This window comes from Lygodium microphyllum, chromosome 8 (assembly GCF_053477565.2).
Source record: "Lygodium microphyllum isolate KBCC chromosome 8, Lygodium_microphyllum_v1.1.10, whole genome shotgun sequence".
Taxonomy (NCBI): Eukaryota; Viridiplantae; Streptophyta; class Polypodiopsida; order Schizaeales; family Lygodiaceae; genus Lygodium; species Lygodium microphyllum.
In genome coordinates this window covers 19,054,308-19,065,183 of record NC_141142.1, presented here as the reverse complement: position 1 = coordinate 19,065,183, position 10,876 = coordinate 19,054,308, and the positions used below count along the sequence as shown (strand labels likewise).

Here is a 10,876-nt window from a genome sequence, read left to right as displayed (position 1 = left end):
CATTATGAATAATGGCCACTTTTCAAATTGCAAAATGCCCACGCTAATTACAATCCATTCTGTTCACAAACCTGACATATCTTATGCCAATCAAAATCCCCGACAATTGGTCATCTCTAGAAAATGCGGACCTAAGAGAACGCATCATACTCGTCGGAGTGCGGATAGACTTGATTACTTGCTTCACAGTGCGCTCTTCTTTAGTGGACAAAACCCAAGGAGCGCGAGGAAGCTGCACTCCACCATCAGCACTCAACTGCGGCCAAAGCGCCTCCATCTTACCTACCTCCTTCAAATCCATTCGTGACCCTATAGTGTCTCTCTTTCCTGTGATGTGGTCCCATAGCAAGCTGCCCACATTATTGAAAATATGCATGGGATCCAACATGTGGTTGACTTGTAAGTGGGTCCAATATGGCAACTTGTAGAAAACAGAGAACCGTCGCATTCCATTTGGATGTGATTTCGGGTTTACCATTTTTATCTCGTACCAGCTTGCGGCGTTCATACATGTTGGAGGTCGTCCAAGGAAACCTTCCTTGAGTTCATGATCCTCCAGCAAGAAAGCTGCGTGTCCTTGATATACCATCTTCTTCATGGTTCGTGACCTTCGAGTCTAACTGTGGCCAACACAATGGACATGCATGATAACCTGAGGTAACCAGACCTGTAAGGTGAGCCACGACCTAGTGAATACTTGATTGAATGAGATAAAATATAGATATTACCAGCGAGAACGAAGATCTGCTCACCTGAGCACTCTCCTAATCCCGGAAAGTCATGCATCGTCCACATGAGAATGGCTCGAATGTTGGCTGGCCACTGGTCGTCGCGCCTGCTCATATCTTGCACAGTGACCCCCTCCTCCCATAAAATCTTAATCTTATCGACTAATGGACGAAAATATAGGTCCATATTTTTTACTTTATAGCGGCCGGGGACGAGAAAGCTAAGGATAAGATGTCCTTTCTTCGTAGAAAGCCATGGAGCGATGTTGTAGTTGATAAGCACTATAGGCCACACACTGTAAGAAGTTGAGCACAGACCAAATGGGTTCACACCATCCATTGCAAGACCGAGCCAAAGATTCCTTGGCTCTTGTGCAAAGCCTGGGAAGGGAGAGTCAATGTGGCTCCATGCGTGCGAATCCGCTGATATTCGTTGAACTCCATCCATGGACCTATTCTGCACATGCCACGTTGTCAAGCTTGTCATGCCGGACGTGCGAAACATGTGGTTTATGCGGGGATGAGCGGAAAGTGTCTAAGAACTTTTTGAGGGATGGTTTGCCCTTGCAAGTCCTGTCGATAGCTGTGAGCACCACACTTTGGACATGTCTCCATAGTCTTGTATTCATCTCGAAACAGTATGCAGTCGTTGATCCATGCATGGATGTTATTGTAGTCCATGCCAAGCTTCCGTAAAACATGTCATGCATCATCTCGAGACTCAGGCATTGTATTTGCAGGTGGTAATATATGATATTTCAATAACTTGAAAAAAATCATAAAACACCTTGAAAAAGCACAAATGTTTGTAATAATAGTGTCAACTAAAATAATCAATGAAGCCTATGTGCAAGGTACCTGAATAACTCGATCACACTCGTATCGCTCCACCCGTATTTTGCTTGCACACTTAAGAGTGCAAGCAATGTCTTCAATTGAGATACTCGGCACCCATCATATAATGGTATGGATGCTTCCTCTCTAAGCGGATCAGATGTCTCGACATCCATGGGAATCAATGCATCGATCATTGCCTCCATCTCAGACTCCAAGATTGTAGGTAAGTCGGGAAGGTTGTATGTCTCCTTTGGCATTGACGGTATAGATGGGCCTTGCGATTGGTGGATTGGCTCCTGCAATCCATCCATCGCACGTCCACGAACTCTTCTAATTGGTCGCAAAGGGTGCACTCCCCCTTGGGTCGAGACATCACCCCCTGGATAGAAAATTTTCCAACAAGACCCAATCTTATTGTGTATGGTTTTCAATTAGCTTGTGAGTACAATGAATGATTAATATTAACTTCAAATTACCATTTGCTGAAAATCCGCAATCACCTGATCAATGATCTCAGATCGAAACTCGCCAAATTGCCGTACGTGTTCTATAGACAATCGGCGTTTTCGTCTAATTGCCAACTTGCATTGAGAGCAAGGACATGGGACACGCTGATTAAGATACGCCTCGCGATCTTGAACAATAAGACCTTCTTCATTTTCCATCTTATCTACATTACAGCAAACGAGGCTGAAATGGATAGCTTTATGGAGATGTATGTCAAGTTGCAAGTTGACCATAAATCTTGCATTGTATATAGTAGTTGAGAGATTTATTGATGTTATATCTCGGCCCTATATCATGCTCAAGGATTTGTTTGTCCCGGTAGATAATTATTCATTATTGTAAAAAATTGCACTAAAGGGCTTTGAGTATAAGTAATCCATTTATGAGTATCATTGAGGATCTCTTAGTCTAATAATAAATCAGTCTCAACAAAAAGCATCTTAGAAATGTGGTTTTTTTGTCCTAGAATCGCGTATTAAAATTAATGCCATCTATGAAATTTATCAACTATAGTAATAAAATTTGTTTCAATCAATTCTACTCATAGTCATAAGACCTGAGAGAAAATATCCTATGCTCAATTTAAGGGATTCTTCTTCTATAACAATACTTTTGGATTTATTTTGATGAAGTACCGTAATGACCATTAGCTAGGGTATCATTTTCTTTTAGTCCTTCCATTGACTAGTTGGCATGATTTCTAATTTGTTATGCCTATAAAGTTAATACAAAAACAATGAATTGTGCATATCACAATTAGATCCCCTACTTGGACATTATGAAGGACATGACCAATTTTAAGCCATCTTAAAGAGTCACCAATGTACGTGGCCCATGACAAAGCACATTGCGTACCATTATCGATAAGTCTATTATCGTGCATCTTAAATCTCTTAATTAGACTTTATAAAGTGTATGACTAATTTTTAGCCCTCTTAAGGAGTCGATGTAATGGTACCCATAAAAAAAGCAAAGTGGATACCATTACCATAATCATGGATATGCTATAATTCCAATATATGTTATCTTTCTCTTTCTCTCTCTCTCCCTCCCTCTCTTTCTCTTTCTCTCACATTTCCTCTCCCTCTCACAATATATCTTAACACTCTCCAAAAGTAAAAGGGAGAGGGAGAGGGAGAGAGAGAATGCACTCTCCCTCCCTCTCCCTCTCTTTCTCTTTCTCTCCCTCTCTCATTTCCTCCCTCTCCCTCTCCCTCTCCCTCTCCCTCTCCCTCTCCCTCTCTTTCTCTCCTTCTCTCTCATTTCCTCTCCTAAACAAGAAAAAAAGAAAGTGATTTAAATCTTTAATAAGCAAAAGGGAGAGGGAAAGAAAGAATGCACTCTCCATCCCTCTCCCTCTCCCTCTCCCTCTCCCTCTCTTTCACTTTCTCTCCCTCTCTCATTTCCTCCCCCTCCCCCTCCCCCTCCCCCTCCCTCTCCCTCTCTTTCTCTCCCTCTCTCTCCCTCTCTTTCTCTCTCATTTCCTCTCCTAAAAAAGCAAAAAAGAAAGTGATTTAAACATTAAACAAGCAAAAGGGAGAGGGAGAGAGACAATACACTCTCCCTCCCTCTCCCTCTCCCTCTCTTTCTCTTTCTCTCCCTCTCTCATTTCCTCCCCCTCCCTCTCCCTCTCCCTCTCTTTCTCTTTATCTCCCTCTCCCTCTCTTTCTCTCACATTTCCTCTTCTAAACAAGCAAAAAAGAAAGTGATTTAAACCTTAAACAAGCAGAAGGGAGAGGGAGAGAGAGAGAGAGAATGCACTCTCCCTCCCTCTCCCTCTCCCTCTCCCTCTCCCTCTCCCTCTCTTTGTCTTTCTCTCCCTCTCTCTCCCTCTCCCTCTCTTTCTCTCTCATTTCCTCTCCTAAACAAGCAAAAGAGAGTGATTTAAACCTTAAACAAGCAAAAGAAAGAGAGAGGGAGACTCACCGATGAGATATGGCAAGTGTGGGGTGGCTCCTCTTTGCGATGAAGCGTCCTCCTCTCCTTCACGAACAATGGCGGCGGCGGCGACGGCGACGGCGGTGGTGGCAAGTCTTCTTCCTCTCCTTCTCTCAGGACGGTCGCTCTCTCCCTTGCTCTCGCTCTCAAAACACACAATGTGCAAACACAAAATGAAACCGCGCTCGGTTTCCGCCTGCAAATGCGACGCAAATAGCGACGCCAATAACGACGCCAGTAGCGATGCCGCTACCCGTTGTCGCTAATCGGCGTCGCTACTAGCTCAAATCCTTGTAGTAAAGGGCACACATAATTTCAAATGTCTAGTTGGCAAAATATGTGAGTATGCTCTAAACTCTAAGAAATGTACCATTACCCTTAAGATTCCAACAACCACTCTACGCTCTTTACACTTTCTATTATAGGTAGCTCAAGTTGTATTAGCAATCATGCAAATTCATGCTGTGAAGCTTTCTTAAGATGTTGTGAGTTAATCTTGTGAAAAAGTTTCTACTTTAATGTAGGTATGCATTGGAGAATATGTTTATTTAACATGGGTATGTTGTGTAACCCTTCCTAAATGCCCTCTATCCATATGTATTTTGCATGTATGTGTGTGTGTGTGCGCACGCGCGCACGCGTGCGTGTTGAAAGCTCTCACACTAAGGCAAGGCATGAATTCCAACTTCACAAACACAAGAACGCAAGCCACTCACAAACACAAAGACCCACACCCAAGTACAAGATAAAGACAAAGGAAGTACCTCAATAGAAGAAACTAAAGTGCAACATTAGTGACAATGATTTCCAACTTCATGAACACAAGAATACAAGCCACCCACAAACACAAAGACCCACACCCAATAAAGACAAAGGAAGCACCTCAATAGAAGAACCTAAAGTGCAAGATTACTGACAATGATTCTTCACTACCTAGCTAGACTAAGGTGTATGAGTGTGTTTTGTTTATATTTCTAAGGAGAGGATCAATAAAGGATTTCAAAGTGCTTTCCATGAGGTTGACTTGCTTTCAAAAATCACTTCAATGGTATCTGAATATCAATCAACTAGTACAAGAGAGGCATGAAAGAATATTGCCAAAAGTGTAGTGGTGGTGGTTAATTTGAAGCTTTGTTTCATCTCGACATTGAATAACCATAATGAACACTACATCCTACCTAGCTATTTTACTTTTTATTCAATGTAAAATATGAATATTTTTTATTATTGCAATATAGCATGCAAAAGTATCTAGCCTTAACTTTAATTATGAGATTGACCAATATAGCAAAGCAAGTATTGATGGTTCCACTCTTGTGCTTTTAATTGTATGACTTGTAGTGCTCTCATAGTTAAGAAGCTAAATCGATTGTTTAGGTCGCTTCATTGTAAAGTATACAAAAATTCAATGAATAGTAGGATATCATTGCTATTGTTTCCAAGATCTCTCCAAAGTAGTAAAAGTGAAAGCTGATAGTCCCCTAAAAGTCCCCCCACATACGTAGGAAAAATGACTATATGTAAGGTCATTGTATTAATTAAGGATGAAGAGTGAACTAGTAAAGTCTTATGAACCCTAAATTAACCATATAAATGGTACCGTTACTACATGTGCTCCAAGTTTAGTATTTCCACATATGTTAATTAAAGGATCCTAAGTCTTATTAACTAGCTCTCCAATTTGAACTGAAGCTACTAGTATCCTAATTCCAATTATTTCATCATTCAAATTGAAGATGGATTGTGATATAAAAACCTTACTTCAACTTTAACTTTCATTAATGTTCCAATTTAATGCCTAATAACCACTAATTACTATTTCAATTTGAAAACCCATTTAAGAAATAAACTTCTTTTAGATAAATTCTAAACATCATGAAGTTTCATCCACAAACTCTAACCCACAAATAATCCACAGCTTATTTTTTAAAGCTTTTTGAAATTCAATCCCCATTTTGAGTTATTAATTTTCTAAATTATTTTACAAAAGTTAGAACACATTTATAATACTACTATTCAATGCTTTGTTAATCAAAACCCTTCACAAGAAAGACTTATCGTGACTCATAGAACTCACACACAAATATTAGCTCTAGATTCATTCCTTTATCTTAATATTCACTAATTTCCTTTTAAAAATGTTGAAAATGCCATTTTTCACACAAACAATTAGACATCTCTTTAATCATTATTCCATTAATCTAGATCAAAGTTCATTTATGTGCTTTCCATAACATACTCTAACTATATTTTGATATTTCATACTTGATATTTTATTGATTTACCTAATTTCCACTAGTTATGTGTAAAAATTGTCATCTTAGACACTGAAATCCCTATATCTTTTGATAAATATTTCATCATTAATAACACTCACATTCCTTCATTTTTACTAACTAGTGTCTAAAATTGCAATTTCTAGACTATATTTTATCATTTCTATGCATTTTATAAAATCAATCCATCACATTCATTCAATTTAACTTTTTGAACTAACAAAAACCTACATACCAATCCACATTATCATAAAACTCATTCTTTTATTCAAAATAGATCATAAAAGTTATATCCATATAGATAATGACATATTAATTGATTGTTAATTTGATGCTACAAAGTTGTAGTCCTTCCTTTCCTCTTTTGACTGATCTCTCTTTCTCTTCAGTAATCTTCATTAATATTATCTTAATTGTGTTGTCCCCATTTCTTCATGAATGCTGCCAATAAATGTATCATTTGGAGAGGAGAAGAGGGAGATCAAGAGAATGATGTGGTTTGTTGACATGATATATTACAACATGAAGAGTAGCAATCAACAACTCTCTTGCATCATAGCACTATGTTCTTATGGCATTTCTTGTGTTTTATTCAATTCGTTACTTCCCATGAGTCAACTTCTTGAATATGCCCAATTCAAACCTACTCTTTTCCCACTGAAACGAGTTTCCTTAGCACCTTTCCACATCACAAACCCATTTCTAACCTCGTTGAATGTTCTTCTGCACAAGTTGCATGCATACATGCTAAATTCTTCCCACAAACACTTCAAACCATCCCCAAACTCTAAATTGCCACCACTTTCTATAAAATTTCTAATCTTTCAACTATCATCAACACATTTAACTTATTGTTTGTTAAAAACTCAGATGAAAAATATCTCAACATAATCTAGCTTACTCCTTTGCATCATCAAATCCAACAATTTGATTAATTTTTTATTAGTTTTGTAAATTATATTACTTTTATATAAGTAAAACCATCTAGGTTGCATGAAAAATGTCATAAAAACGGCTCTAAATTAGCAACTATCAAAATCTCTAATTAATGTATGAATTATATCATTGTCTTAAGTGTTTTGTTATGAATGTGGGATATATTAAAGAATTAAGACCATCTTGAACTTATGGTAATCACTATTTATAAAATGCGGAGTAACATCAGCTTGTTTACTAGTGGCATGTCATAACTACTATAAGAGCTAGAAATACATAGGGACTTTCCTTATAATGACCTTTATATAGAGAGAGTGATGAAATCTTGAGAGAGAAAATAGATGAATTCCATTATAAGGAAAGCACATCATCCTCCGTTAGGGGATCCTAAACAACTCTAGAAGTAGAAATGCACGAGAATTGTGTCTTGAACTCATGGCTCTACATGAATTTCAATTGTTCCATAGTACCAAATCCTTACTTGGCACCTTAGTCATGTCTTAACCTTTTATGCAATAGAGCTATTGGCAAATATCTTTACACAAATTTTTACCTTTACTTGGATGTATGCTCTTTGCTTTTTTTTTCCCTTTTGAGTCAAACTATAACTCGATTATTTTGTAGTTTCATAGTTTTTACTAGGCTAATCAACTGATTCGCATGATAGGCTATTCCGTCGGGTTGCAAATTAGTAAAAGGTGACACACAAAGTTCCAAAGTATGGAATGGAACAGTGTACAAACTTTGTAGTCTAACTATATATAGAGTGCAAACTTGTTCAAGTGTAGTGATATACAAGAACTTTTTGGATTTTAAAGAGATCATGTGACCATTTATTAGAAAACATAAGAAAATTGTGCATGTAGTTTAGCTCACATAGTTGGCCATAATCTTAGCCCCAAAAGAGAAAATATCCTTTTAAAATTAATCAATATTGAGGTAGTAATTTGATTATAATTTGTAGCATAACAACTTCCATGCTCTCTAGCTACTACATAATAGATTGCTATTTTCTAGTTAAAGACTAGACAAAAACAATTTACTTTCTAAAACAAGGTGCACTATCGTGCACAAGAGCATTGCCCTTTCTTTGTGTGTGTGTGTGTGCGTGCTCTTTTTCTTTAATTTTCGAAAAATAAACTCTTCATTCTCAAGAAGCAAGATATCCACACATTTCAAAGCTAAGTGGGCCACTTAACTGAAGCTAACGAAGGGTAAATTTTTAGGACTTGCACCATTGTATAAGCATATGCTCTAAAGCGCAATGCTAACAAGTTGATATAACTCTTTCCATTGGGATGACAAGATACTATATCATATCCACCAAATTGGAATTCTTGGAGCAATAGAAATATTTCTTAGAAAAAAGAAATTCTAACTAACTCTTCAAATTAGTCAAAACATCAAGGATTCTCCTTATTTGAAAGGCATGTCATAGGTACAACAAAAAAGGACCCAAACATTGCTATATAATCCTCAAATTGAAATTGGTTTGTTTAGGCGAATGTATAAGCAATCTTGAGTTCATTGCTTGTTCACTTGAAACAACCCAATAAATTGAACCTATTATCAATAGCTTTGAGAAGATTGAGATAGTGGAGATCCACTAAGATGCAGCTAGAGCTAGCTTATGAGCTTGCACCATGTTTTTAACACCTGATTTGATACTCTTAAAATGGTAGTTATAATGAGTATTTGAGTTGGCAAGAAATCGATTAGTAGCCTCCTTAAAAACGACAGAGTTCTCAAGCTCAAATCGTTCCATTATGTGTTGAGGAAGTGCTATGCATGCATCAATACTCCTAACACCTTCACTACTTGGGAAGAAAGCTACATTTCCAGCTTCATGAATAGATGCACATCGAGCAACGAGCGGCTTACCCCATCCAAAATCTATATCAAAGATGGGAAATTTTGGTGAGCTAGATACACGCATCCGAGCTATATTGAGTGTACATGTAGAGAAGAAAATGTCTTCATTATGTTGAGACACCTCTAGCCAATGTAGAAAACCCCAATAAGTTGAGTTGGTGCAACAAGATATGGAAGCATGAATGCGCATAGCTGTCATACGAAGGTCTTCATTTAAAAGTTCTCCAACTATGCAAGTTGCTATGGTCCACATCAATGCATTACCAAAGAAGCTTTGTGGAAGCATTGGTTCCATCCTACTTCTCATGTTGACAACACTTAGAAAGCCTATCTTTTTGTTTGATAAAGTGCCTCTTGCCTTTGTGGTGCATTTCCATATATGGGCACAAACAAGCTCATATGAGCTGAATTTTCCATGCACCATTTTTTTAAGTAGCCCCACCATATCTTTGGTATAGGAAAATACTTTTTCAACCCTACTTAGATGTTTTCCTATTTGCTTCATATCGTTGTGCTCATCAATCTTCTCAACTTTGAACATTGCCTTCTCTATTGATGGTGTTTGGACCTTGAGAACTGACCTTGTATGTGTTGGCAAGAGAGAAATAGTTTCACCTCTTGCACATTGAGCCCATGATTTCATAAAGTGCCACATGGAGTTACCATCTGCAATGACATGGCTATGTGCAAGCCCAAGTGCAACACCTGAACCATGATCAAAACATGTCACCTGTCCGCAAAATATTTAAAAAGGTTGTAAGAAACACAAATATTTTAGTAAATGTAATTTAACTTAGCCAATATGCACTTGGTACATTTTCTAAGAAAAAAGTTCTGAATGAATTGATAGTTGAAAGGCTTTAAGTTTAAACATTTTTTAAATATTGGTGCTAGGATACCTACATGCTTTGCACACGAATTGAGGTAATAGGTGGCATAATCAATTAATCATCAATGACATCAATGGACCAAATGAGCATTTCTTGCTTAATTAGAAGGTGTATATGATGTGATAGTAATAACAATAATTTCTCTACATGGTAGAAATGATTCCAAGATGGAAGCCTATTGATCGGGGAAAGCGAATGACTTTAATATGGTAGGAACAATTCTAAGATGCCTCTAATGTAGTTCCCTCAAATCCAAGTTTTGAACCCATGTGGCTCCAATCATGAAAATTAGAGTCCCATGCATGACCATTCCCATTCCCATTCGACCACCATAAAGGCAAGCCAAATGGATGTGACAATCCATTCCTCTTTTTATTTAGACCATGTGCTGAGAGAGAGAGAGAGAGAGAGAGAGAGAGAGAGAGAATGTGAAGAAACGTACATGGTAACAAGAGAGAGAGTGTGTGTGGGTGTGTGTTTCATCTACCTGGATGGAGAGGAGAGGTGCGACGAGAAGGTGGTGGTCGGCGGAGAAGTGAGCCAAGGGGACGAGCTAGTCAAACAAGGGTTGCGTCATCTCGAAGTTGGTCAACTGAAGCTCCTCAAAGCTATCCGCATGGCCGTCCAACCGGGCGTGGACCTCCACAAGCTCGGCACCCATGTCGTTGCAGTCCAAGTGGAGGCGGCCAGGGGGACAGGTCATGCAGAATGGATGCAAGATGCAAGGAAAATGGAAAAACCGGGATTTGTGGAGATTGGTGATGATACTGCACATCCTATCCTGTAGATTGGAAAATTTTCTTTGTCTATGCAAGATGGGAAAAAGAAATACCTGTCTGATGTATTTCATATCCCGAATATCACCAAGAACCTGGTTTTTGTTGGTCAAATG

The 10,876-nt window shown here is 38.2% G+C and overlaps 1 protein-coding gene across 1 annotated transcript; it reads right to left on the bottom strand.

Moving 5' to 3' along the window:
• Window positions 1-8,828: 8,828 nt before the first annotated feature.
• Window positions 8,829-10,645, bottom strand: LOC148032033 (hydroxycinnamoyltransferase-like). The gene is made up of 3 exons (XM_087683872.1): window positions 10,625-10,645; window positions 10,472-10,537; window positions 8,829-9,824 (listed from the first exon to the last, which is right to left on the bottom strand). Exons 1-3 carry the CDS (start codon window positions 10,643-10,645, stop codon window positions 8,829-8,831), a joined length of 1,083 nt encoding a protein of 360 aa, XP_087539998.1.
• Window positions 10,646-10,876: the final 231 nt, after the last annotated feature.